Here is a 13,072-nt window from a genome sequence, read left to right on the forward strand (position 1 = left end):
TCCATTTGCAGTTTGTTGGATTTGCAGAATGAGTCTTTATTTTCAAGACAGTGGTACCTTGGTTTACAACCATAATCTGTTCCGGAGGTCCGGTTGTGAACCAAAACAGTTTGTAACCCAAGGTGTGCTTTCGCAAATGGGGCCTCCCCCCCCAAAAATGGGTTGTAATAAAAAAAATGGTTTAGAATCCCAAAAAAGAGACACGCACTTCCGGGTTTGATGTGTTTGTAATCCAAAATGGTTGTAATCCAAAGCGGTTGCAAACCAAGGTACCACTGTATAGGAACACAAAAGGCTTGGTGCCTACTGTGTTTCTAACCTGTAGAATTCTTCACTCTGCTTTTTACCCAGAGCAGGGGCTGGCAAATATTCTACTCATCTTCCATCAGCCCCTCTTTTGAGTACTATTTTTGGCTGGCTGTTAACTTTCTGGCCAATTTATATTATTATTGTCATTAATTTTTAAGTAGCCTTCTGCACAATCATCTCGAAGTTATGCACAAGATAAAAAAAATGAAAAGTGAAAAGCCGGTTAAAAACACAAAACACAGCAGACACATTTAAAACAAAACTCAAATAATATAAAGTAGATACAGCAAAGACCCATTTATCCAGTTGAGAAAGCTTGTGCACAATTGTTATAATCCTATTATTTTTTAATATTTGATTGGTCTGGGAATAACCTCTAGCATTCTCTTCCATTCATTATTTCATGTGAAAGCTCACTATGGACTATCTGCAGTCCCTAGATTCACAAGTAAAACTCAAGAGATAAATGCTATGACCACCAAGGTCCCTTGCAACTCTTACGATTCCAAAATATCAACAGATTTTAAGTTTAATGTTTGTAAAGTGTACCCATTTGGATTCATAACTAAACTATCTTCATGAGCCATTCTTCCAAGCCTCTAACTAACTAAATTATCAATGTCATTGCACCAGCATAGCCGACTACCATTAAGTGTAATATGGCTGAGATGTGAAGAGAAGATCTGCTCAATGCACTGGCTCTCTTACAGGGTACTATAAGCAGGCCGATTGTTGACTCCCAGTTAAGGCCATATTATGTTGCGAACCACTGTGTGATCTTTGGTTGAAGAAAACTATATCAATTTAATAAACAACAACAACAATTAAAATAAACTTGTGGTATTTATTCTTCAGTCATTGCTCAGGGAACTGACAATATTCACATTCACTGATTAAACATAACAATGAGTAGTAGAAGCTCCTATATTTGGGAGGGGGTGGTTCTCCACACACGTTCTTGGCAGCAAACTGATCCTCCAAATACTCAAATTTGGAAAATTCTCTATAGATGCTAACAGAGCAGATGGCACTGGAAACTTCTGTTTCAAGAATGCAATTTACTCCACCTCCCCTGTTAAATTCAGTCTGCAGCATGTGCATTTTAAAAGCCCAAACTGACCACACTCCCACTATAAACCAGTGTTAGAAACTCAGAACTTTGTGAACTTAAGGAGAATAGCCACTTTATCCAGGGACATTTCACACATACATATAGGCCTATTCTTACCTCTTTTTCTTAATGGTGACACAGACCATTCATAATGTAAGTGGGGTAGGTGAAGAGAAGCTACAACAATTAACTATAACATTGTTCACTGCTCCTGCTCAGGCTGCACAGATAAAGCATGTTGGTTCCTGAAATTCATTCTGCTTTTGTAGATAAAATAAAACTTATAGAATTCTACAGGATGTCTTATTAGTGTGTGAAAACAATCAAAATCCAAGGATCCTGAGGCATGCACCTCCAGATGGTGGAAATGTCAGGCACCATCCTTGCACTCAGGCTTCTTTACTTGGTCACAAGTGGCTGGTAGTCAGGTGCAAAATGTGCCTGGCTAATTTCAAACACTGTTGCAAGCTACTCTAGCATGTTTGCTCTAAGAAAAGACATGTGAACCATCATCATGAAAAAATAAAGGAGAAGATAAGATGGACTTTCCCCAGACATATAAGATTACAGCATTTGAATTAAATTCAGTATTTACCAAGAGTTAAGGAGGTTTATTATTGCAAAGTCAAGCCTTTCAGTTCATTTTAATATGTGGCATATTGAATCCTTAAGTGGCCAAAACACCTGTTAGACAATGCCAACATGTAAATCAATGGATCAAAATGTGTCCTTTCTTGGAGTTCATTTATGTATCAAATACAGTCAGACCTCAGGTTAAATATGCTTCAGGTTGAGCGTTTTCAGGTTATGCTCTGCGGCGACCCGGAAGTAACGGAACGAGTTTACTTCCGGGTTTCGCCACTCGCGCATGTGCTCAAAATGCTGTCACGCGCATTGCGGAAGCGGTGAAACGGAACCCACGCACACGCATGTTCCGTTCTACTCAGGATGCGAACAGGGCTCCAGAATGGATCCTGTTCGCATCCAAAGGTACCACTGTATATCATGTCTTTTTTTACTGAAGCCCCAGAAACTATGCTATTCAATTATGACTTTGTCAGTTCTTGCATACATATAAGTTTTGAACCATATCCACACAAAAATTCCAGGATTGGGAACCAGAGACCCTCTATGTGGGCTTCCAACTCCTACCAACTCTGATCACTGGCCACGCTGGCTGGGCCTGAAGGGAATCGGAGTTCAACAACATCTGAAACAAAACACATTCCACATCCTTGGTGTTGCTAATATGGTGCACAAGAACATAAGAAAATGCCTTAGACCAAGTCAAACCATTGCTGCTGCTAGGTCTTTATCATCTACAGTCTGATTGGCAGTGGCTCTCCAACATTTCAGACAGTAGCCTTTTCCAGCCCTACCTAGAAATGCCAGGGGTTGTGTACAAGATGTCCCAGGTTCAAACTGTGCACACTTCCTATTGTGAACCTAATCAGAGATTAATCCCAATTTCATCCTGACATTTCCCTTTCACGTGTGGTTGTATATTTATGTTATTAGGGGATGTCTTGTACAATTGTTCTTTGAAATTATTCAAAAATAAATAAAAGTACAAACAAAAATTTGCCACCAAGTTACATCCCAACTTCATCTAGTTCTACCTGCAAGATCTTGTACTGCAGTTGTTGCTTAATTCCACTTGGACTGCATAATGTTCAGATATCAAGGTCTGGTTATTCTACACCCATCAATGATATTTACTGTAGCTCATGTATACCAATGATATGCCAAGTAACTACTAATCCATAATTCTTAACTGCTATTCAAGAAAACGTGACTCACCTTTTCACACACATAATAAAATTAAATTACAGCTCAAATGCAAGAGTTCTAGAGTATATTCAACGACACCAGAAGATTGTAGAATCATTGTACTGTGCTCAATTAGAGCCAGAACAGGCCAATTTATATGAATGGATAGAAACACACCTCTTTTAAAAAACAAAACACTGAACACCTGAACAGAAGTAAAACAAAAATAAATCCAGAGTATTCCAAACTACTGTCAGTTATATCTAACTAAGTCACTTCAACGTAAATGAACACAGTTCATTCTCTCTCTCTCATGTACAGCTGTTTGGGCTTGATAAAATTAGCATATGTTAACAATTTTCAGTGCTTCCTCCCCCCCCCCATTAAATTTAAGCAAAGTGCATAACGCTAAATTGTCTTAAAATAGTTGCAAATAATAAAAAAAAATTAGTAAAGCTTTGAATATGATTTACTAACATTTATACCACATCTATAGTACACAGTGCTATATGGTATAGAGTTTTGAGACAGCTATATATAGTATAGACTAAGTCCAACAATTATCATAATCAGATTTGTAAAGCTGATTTAAACTGGGCATTGGGGAAAATTAGATCCATTTTAGAAAATGGAAATTCACACCACTGCTTTCCACCTACTGTATTTAGAATTCAGGATAAGGGCTTTTATAAAAGCACAAATATCAAACCTTAGTACAACAAAGTGTTAGTTGACAAGAATGTTTCCTGCAGATAAAGCACCTATATATTACAACCCCATGAAAGTAGAAGAAAATGCTCATCCTGATATGCACAACAGCCATGCCATTTTGCTTTGCCATACAAAAGAAGCCAAGTATTTCATTTGAAGATGAAGCTCAGCTATACGTAGGCTACAAAATACTTTTCATTTTTAGACCCCTCAAAAACCTCCTGTTCCCAGTTTACTTTTCTAGACTCGGTTGTGGGGTATCGACAACAGCTGGTTGGAGAGCAACACAGATCAAGCATGCTTGTTGTCAGCTTGTACCAACTCCACCTCAAAAAGTGAAACTTGGGCTCTCTGCCAACAGCCAAACCAGTTGAATACACTCTTGAGTCTCAGCCTCCATTTCAGATTTCCCTCTAATAGGCTCTTCAGCTACCTTAAGAACATACATTCCAAATGGGGGTGTCCAAGCCAAAAAGAGTGTCCTTTCTGCTAAAACTGACAGAAGCAGAGCAAAACCATATCTACAATTCATGTTAAACAATCTTCTTTGCTTCTCCAATTACCACTCAAGAAATTTCAGGATTTGAAGACAGTATACTCCAATTGCTCATTAAACTGAATCTTCACATGTTAAGTATTATTATATTATTAAAGTTGTCAGACTATTAAAGAAATCTTAGTAGAGTTTATCAATCTTGTGAGGTATATCCAACAGACTAAGCCTGCAATGATATGTACATTTATCAGTAGTCCTACTTTGTTCAATGGATTTGCTTGAGTAAGAACGCACAATACTAAAAAATGCATTTTGAGTAAAAGTGCATTAAAATTTAGCTCTGTAAACGTCTGCATAGAATGAAACTGTTTAAGGGAAAGACATTCAGTGTTCAGATTATTCGTGCCTATGTTACAGGCGGCACCATCCTAGAAGAACATTTGCCTTTCTGAAGAAAAAAGCTATGCCCCCAAATTATGCCTGACACCTGCAGTTTTTCTTAAGAACTTTTGGTAATAAAGAAATAGTTTTCTAAAAATCTGTTTACATAAGCCAACTAATCTTTAGGAACTGAAATTCTCATTATAGAATTATGAATCTTCTTCAGCTGATGAAAGGTTGCAGCACTGCATTTTGTGGGCTTAAAGTCACAAAGCTAGATCTGGTAGCAGGGTCACTGTCTTTCTAACTGCTATTTGGCTATCTGAAAATGCCTGCAGTTAAGTTTCTCCTGCAAGTTTCAAAGATCTCAGAAGCCCACTCTGCAGTAACTCGGAGCAGTGTGTGGCTGTCCCCACTCTGTGGAATAGAATTCCTGTCAAGATACAACAGGCACCCTCTCTACCTGTACTTTCCTGAAATAAGTGACATGTTTGTACCAACAGGTTTTACCAGCAGCATTAACTGGTCTATATCATAACTGTCTACTTTGCTTGATTTCGTTTTTGTTTTAAATGAATCTGCTATTTTTGTGTTATAACTTGTTTTAATTATACATCACCTTGAGATGGTTTTTAAGAAGGTGATCAATAAATTAATGAGGATTATATTTGCACCTTTAAGTTTAGCCAGTTTAAATCTAGTTATTTGACCAGCCCTTCTATGAAATATGGCACTAAGGTCTGCAGAAGGTAGTGGGATCAGTGAAAGGTATGTTCCCTATCTTGAGAGCAGAAACACTTTTCAATACAGCAAGGCTACTATTGGATACAACCATATGAAATCAAATTCTAAACTGCCACCTATAACTGTGTTGATAAAATACATATTTGCATCCATTTGAAAGACAGTGTTGTTGCTTTGCAACTTTGTTGTTAATCTATATTGATTTTTTATTGGCTGTAAGCATTTTTAGGTAAACATACCAGTTTTGCTCTCAGATTCAAATCCTTTCCCAAACCAGGGTTAGGTTAAACAACTGCCACCAAGAAAGAGCCAGTGAGAATTTCTGCTGGCTCAGACCTTGAGGGTCTGATATAATCAGGTAATAAATAAAAATGTTTGCAACTTAGAATTCTAGGTGCAAGCCCCATACATTGAGAAAAGGAAACTGCATCACTCCAGAGCCACTATTCATGTGTTTCATGTCCATGCAAAGCACAAGAGTTCTCAACAATATGCAGCAGTAATGTGGAGCAGAAAACTTTTCAGAGCTTTTTCTGTTTTGTAAGTTCATTAGCAAAAATTAAAAGATGCCAAATGCAAATATTAAGCAAGCTTGACAGTTTCAAATATTTTAGTTTTGTTTATTAAATACAAGAAAATATGGCAAACTAGATCACTCTCAGAAATTTTTCCAGGAAATCCATGTTGAAAGAGGTGTTACAGTTTTTATCTTGGAAGCCACAGAATACACGTTATTTTTAAGGGCAATACATAAATAGCAACCCTTCCCCAAAGTAGTAATATTAAATGGGAGTTATCATTATAGTGGAGATCAGAAGGTGGCACAATGTATCTTTACTTCAGTAGCTCTTAGAGATAGAACACAACCTGTTCCCAGCCTGAGTCATATAACAGGAGGTGAACTGACCAGTAAACCCTGAGAAAAAATCCATACCTGCTACTTTGTGGGACATGTCCAGGTGAAGAAAAGGCTAAGGAGTAAACCCTACACAATCCAAAATGGAGTCCCTAAGACGGTTGGATGGTGCCCTGTATACCTCCTTCCAGCAACTCCTGCAACCAAACTTTCCTTTCCTTTGGACCACATCAGTGAAGCCGAGAAGGTTGTTGGATGCCACTTCCTTTGAGCTGCAGCTCCCAAGCATGCATGCTCCCCTGACCAGGTGAGGAGGTGGGGTATTGCTAGGGAGAGGGCATGGCCAGCAAATTGTAGGGCCTTGTCACTGTCATATTTGTTATTTACTCCACATGTTAACCCTGTTTCTGAGATAGTGCTTCCACAACTTCTATCAAGATGCCACCGAAATCAGCAATGACTGCAAGACTTCCCTTTTCCAAGCATCACTGTCCACCTCATTCACATATACCTTGCTAAAATCATTTCCCATGTAATCCAAAACATTCACTAGTAGATAAAATTGAAGTGATTCTACTTCCCCAACTTCCAAATGTGAACATGTACCTACAGTAGTCACTGGCAGTGAAGCATTCTGCAGTGGGTGTATCCAACTCATTCACTTTATTTTTAAAAAGCTGCCATCTCAAGCACAGAAATAGCGATGGAAGTACAGTAATGTAGCAGTCCTGTCACAAAAACATTCCTCAATAGCAACAAGCTCTCTCATGTCAAGCAAAAAATGTTTTTGCTTCAAGAATTCAACTACAAAAAATGTTGATTAATTCCCTGCATCTGGGGCCAGGATTCCTCTACTCTTCAATTTAGATTCCAGTAAGTTCTCAGACTGAATCAAACACTTGCATTCTCTTTCAGGGTTAGGACACTGTTCAACTGATCAGCCAAATATACAAGAAATCAAACATGTTGATAAAACATGGATCATTAAGTATTTTTGTAGGGGGGTGTTACATTTACAATGGCAGATCTATTTTATATTATAGGACGGTGTTGTTTCAAGTTATGCTAAGCACTGATGCTACATATTTTTCTGAAATTCCAGATTTCATCTCACTATAAAATCTGGCACTACTTTTGATAATTTGAAATTCATATTTTGTCACTTGAATATGTGTGTAGCCAACTGCACCTACAATAGCAGTTACATTTCATTGCTAAAGCCCAGCCTCTCATGCCTTCCCACTGCCTGAGTTAAACAAAAACAAAGAACACCATACTGTACTATTTTTTTGGTCACACACTTCCATTTCCTCGCTACTGACAGTGTGAAGTCCATTCTCCCCATAAAAAAACAAGCTTTCTAAAAATAAAATGTTATTCTTATCTTGTCACTGCACCTATATACATCCAAACTTTAAAATCTTTGTTCTACTTTGTTACTTTAGAGCTAGTTATTGCCTTTAAAGTCTGCTTACAAGACTTATGTCTGAACTATCAACTGAGATTCTGCAGACCTTAGGAACCAAAGATAAGAATTTGCTATATCCCCTTTACAAGCTTCACTCTTTGACAAGCTAAACAGCTCACAAAGATGGAACTGTAAGGCAAGCAGGTTGACTGATCAAGCAAGCTCATCAGCCAAGCAACTTGCAAACCCAGTCTGCATCTAAGTAGTAAACCTGCCAGTGAGGGTCACACTACAGAGACTGAACACATTGTTATGTTTAGTCATTAGAGCAAATGAGTTTTCAAAAGACAGGTGAAAGGGCATTGTATGCAAAGACTGCATAGATCTATTCTACTAAAGAAATCCTCACCAACGTGTGCCCTTCATATGTTTCTGACTACATCTATCACCAGGCATGAGGACCCTCTGGTTTGTGGGCCTACTTAGACCTAGCACTGTTCCCAATTTGGCTTGTGAGGCTGCTTTCTCAAAACCACACCCACCTACCCCACAACTGATGTCATGTGATATCAGGTATGGAGCAGATTGTGCAATGGCAGTCATGATCTACTGGGAGCCTTAAAGTACACTCCCAATTGTTAATTGGCAAGGGAGACTTGCTATCACTGCTGATCAGCTGGTTTTGGCAGTGACAGCAGCCGTGCTGGGATCAGCTGAACCATGGAGTTCCCCATACAGTACTCCATAATGCATTAAATCCCTGCTCAAAGTAGAGCATGAAGTTGGCCTGTATCAGCAGCTTGATGGTAACTTCCAAGTCAGGCTTGAATGAAGTAGAATTTCCTTTGTAGCACTACCAAGTAAAAATGTGTCAACTGCCATCACAGTGACATAGAGTAATTTCCAGGTGGGCAGAGACTTACCTACCTGTCAAAATGCCCCACCATCGGCAGGAGAAACCAGGGTACAGCCCACCAGCTAGATATAGTTCCTCACCCATTTTACATAAAGCACCCAAGTCCTCTATTTGCTGCTCTGTACAATCATGTGTTAACTCTCACTGGCTACCACTCAATGAGAGCAACCTGGCAGTTTGCTACATATTTCCCACAGGATAAGCACCTGCTAGGCAAGTACCTATTGAGGACTCATTTTAGATGCTTAATCTAAACACTGTACTAAAATAAGTAAGAGAAAAGCTGTTTCCTATCCTTTCCCCTGAAATAGTAAACAACCACATGCAGAGGTTACACCAAAGCTACATGATTAGTAATGAAATGTACAGCATTTTTCTGCTCCACCACTTACAAAGCACTAGGTTATTCATTCTAATTAGTGAAGATACTGTTCTTGGTGCCTTATTACACTCACAGTACTGTTTTTTCCAAGTACTGAGATATGAGAAGTCCTGCTGGAGCAAACCTACAGGTCTACCATCTATTTTGTAAAAGTGACTACAAAATATCTACAACCACCATGCAAACTCTCCTTCATTGTTTGGCACCAGCATCTGTACTCAGAAATGCTGCACCTGGAAGTTGAAGTTATCAATCTTGGGTAACAGTTGTGATAAACCTACCCACTACTTAACAAATCAATGAAAATATTGCATGCACATATATTCCCACCCCACCCACAATTATAGCAATGTTTCACTGAAGAATAGCAATATTAGCCTTCCCAGTAGTTTTAATACTAGGGAAAAAATTCATCTTCAGTATCAACACCACCTGTAGGATTATTCTGCAATTGAAGAACTAATACACCAATCATAGGTACTATTGAAAGCTATAAACTCAATACATCATTTTGAATGGCAATACTGTAACTGGACACAAAGACTATGAGGTTTTTTTTAGAAATACAACTTTTCATATAATTAATGCCTCCTTATCATGTATTAATATACTTAAATATTCCCAGGTATTCATAATTGCAGTGAACAAGCCTGTTTTCTGGAAATGCTCAGGTATTTTGAAATATTATACTTCAAAAACTTTATTTGTGATCACAAGAAAAACTTTGTCTTACCTTGCCCATTGCTCCAGGCTGTGGACCCCTCAAGCCTGTCTGTCCTCCCATCTGCGGAGAACCTTGCTGCAATGTCTCAGCCAACAAGTTACCAGCATTACCCATTCCTGGGTTCGAGTATGACATGTTGGAACGTCCTCTTCCTGCTCCAATCGAACCATTCAAAACTTGCCCCTGCATCATGCCTTGTCCATTTCCTGAAGCCAACATACCAGGATTCATGCCAGCATTTATTCCTGCATTCATTCCCATTCCAGGCTGATTTACCGGATTGTTCACTGCTGGCATCATTCCTGCAGTGGGTTGAGTAGACGGACCTTGATTTGGTCCACTTGCACCCATCCCCAAATTTGGAGATGTCAATGCTGCCTGTGCCATGGGGCTTTTGACCATACTGTTTAAGATTCCCATTCCTGGATTGTTCTGCTGGGGCTGGCTGGCCATGCCCTGACCTGGCCCACCAACTCCCATATTAAGGTTTGGTGAGCTACCAGCACGTAACAGTTCAGACAACTGTTTGTGTTTTGAAGCAGCATCTTGTGCCATACCAAGACTAGTCTGCAGCTGATTAATGTCACCACCATTGGTAAGTCCCAATTCTGTGGAGCTGATCAGTTCATCTGGTAAGTCATGTTCCAGATCAAACAGGGATCCAAAATCTAGGGAAAGGAAAAAACAAAAGAAATGGTTTAGAACACTGAGAATATATTTCATATAAAAGTTAGCTCTTTTCAATGCTGGCACAGTATCACTTTTCTTATCTAATTAACTATGCAGCAAGCCTAGAAGCATAAACAGGTTTTTTTCAAAAAGTATTTCACATTTTTCCAACTATATAAAAGCCGCACACAATTGGCTACCCTTCTTCTCACTTCATTAAGACTAAAATGGGGAAAAGATTTTGGAGAACAGAGGAACAATTCTGGGAACACATTTGTAATAAACTGCCATTTGGATCAATCTCAATTAGAACTTGAGAAAATGCTTTAAAGATAGCACATCACTAGTAGATGTGCCCAGCCAGATTATAGAGAATTAATCATAACACATCCGACCTTTGCTAGCAGGAATGCAATTTATCTGTCTCTAATACACACATGTGGTTTTGCCCCAAAATTATTCCCTTTCGGGAAAAAGTTTTTCAAACAATCAAATGATGGGACAATAGCTACAGCCCTACAATAATTTTTCTCCTTGGATTAAGAACATAACCAATAAAAACCTGATTCTCCATTTATTAACTGCAGCTAGATTAGTGACTGCAAAAAAATGGAAAACTTTAAATGCCAATCTTTGTGAAGCCTGAATTTCACAGGTATTGTGCTTCTGGTCAGATTAACCATTTCACAATAGGAATATTGACTGGGGGGGTCGGGGAGGAAAACTCACACCTTCTATATGACAAGTTATCCTTTTATTGACTTTGTTAAGACAATCGACTGATGGAACCTTATGAAGAAACACTTTCATTTGATCGCCTTTCTTGGGACATCTAAAACTACAACCATCAGCCTCTATTTTTCTTTCTTTTCTGCATAACTACTAAGCTCTGCATTCCTTGTTTAGTTACTTGAAATTAAAAATGATTTTTGAAAATTCACATTTTCCCTCCACAACCCTACAGAATATGTCAGGCTGAGCAATAGTAACTGACCGAAGGTGAACAATGCTTAGCAGTGGCGTAAACCAAGGGCTCTCCTGTGCAAATCAAATAAAATATCAACTATACCACATTCCTTCATATTTATATATTCAAGGCTTAATTTCTTTTACTCCTGCAAGATTCTAACTCATGTTAAAAGCTTTCATTGTAAAAATAATGTCACATAGTGTTTGTAAACTATTGGTTGTGGTGAAAGAACTGGATCTGGCTGGAAGGCCAGATTCCTACCTCCCCTATTCTGCAACCCCTCAGCAGGCTTGCTTTGACAGATGGGCAGTGCTGACCATCTATCAATCATCTGACATCACATGGCTCCTTTTCCTTTTTGCCCATGCAGTTTGAAATCAAGCCACTGCAGGCAAGGCACAACATTTCTCAAGCACCAATGATCAGTTGATTGTTGGCACTTGTAAAGCACTGTGCCTTCTTGGCTAATCCCAGTGGGGCTCACTGTCAGTGCACATCACCTGATCAACACTGTCAGCATGTCCCACTTGCAAATAAACAATTGGAAGCCCACTTTAAGCTTCCAATAGCTCATTTGGAGCCACGTCCTTGCCTACCCTATCCATGACATCACACACTACTTCAGGTGTCAGGCAGCTGGCTATGGCAGCCAGCCTTGCAGGTCAAACACTAGGTCTAATAATGTACACAAGCTAGAGGTTTCACACCCATGCCATACGCCAAGAGTTCAAAGCACTCCAGATATGAATTTGGTAAATCTTACAAATAGCCTTGCAAAGTAGGTCTGTAGTTACACCATACTGAAGATGGGGGCAAGAAAACAGTAGCCAATGAAGACACCTAGCAAGCTCACCGCCAAAGTGAAATGAACCAGGAACTTACTGTGCAACACCAGTTTTCTTCATGTGCCACTATAAAGAATACTTCCTTCTTGGTTTTCGTTCAGCAACTGAATTGCCTAGACTAAAGGTCTTAAACACGCTATCGTTCACAGAAGTATATTGAGTTTGCATCAGCTCAATCTACTTAAACCTAAAACAGCTTTCAGCACAGAAATACAGGCAGGAAACCTTGTATGGGGGGGGTACATGTCAGCAGAGCACATATAAGCACACACTGCTTCTGTTCTGCCTTCTTCTGGGTACCAAAGGACCCACGTGTTGGTGATCACATGTCATTTGGACATGCCTAAAATGGTCACCAGGACACGGGTGGCGCTGTGGGTTAAACCACTGTGCCACTTGGGCTTACCAATCAAAAGGTTGGCAGTTCAAATTACCGTGATGGGGTGAGCACCCGTTGTGCGGTCCCAGCTCCTGCCAGCCTAGCAATTTGAAAGCACGCAGTACAAGTAGATAAATAGGTACCACTCTGACGGGAAGGTAAACGGTATTTCCGTGCGCTACTCTGGTTTCGCCAGAAGCGGCTTAGTCATGCTGGCCACATGACCGGGAAAAACTATCTGCGGACAAACGCCGGCTCCCTTGGCCTGTAAAGCGAGATGAGCGCCACAACCCCAGAATCGTTCGCGACTGGACTTAATCGTCAGGAGTCCCTTTACCTTTACCTAAAATGGTCACCACCTGTAAGTACACATGTATCTTTCGATTTTAAAAAAATAAAAT

At 39.5% G+C, this 13,072-nt stretch overlaps 1 protein-coding gene across 4 annotated transcripts in view; it reads right to left on the minus strand.

Moving 5' to 3' along the window:
- EP300 (E1A binding protein p300) overlaps positions 1–13,072 on the minus strand; it is a 75,449-nt gene that overhangs the window by 47,767 nt on the left and 14,610 nt on the right. For all 4 annotated transcript variants that reach the window (XM_053406716.1, XM_053406717.1, XM_053406715.1 and 1 more), the window contains exon 2: positions 9,818–10,476. In XM_053406716.1, the coding sequence (XP_053262691.1) occupies positions 9,818–10,476 (659 nt within the window). The remainder of the gene's footprint in view (positions 1–9,817; positions 10,477–13,072) is intronic.

This window comes from Podarcis raffonei, chromosome 10, assembly GCF_027172205.1.
Source record: "Podarcis raffonei isolate rPodRaf1 chromosome 10, rPodRaf1.pri, whole genome shotgun sequence".
In the NCBI taxonomy this organism is placed as follows: Eukaryota; Metazoa; Chordata; class Lepidosauria; order Squamata; family Lacertidae; genus Podarcis; species Podarcis raffonei.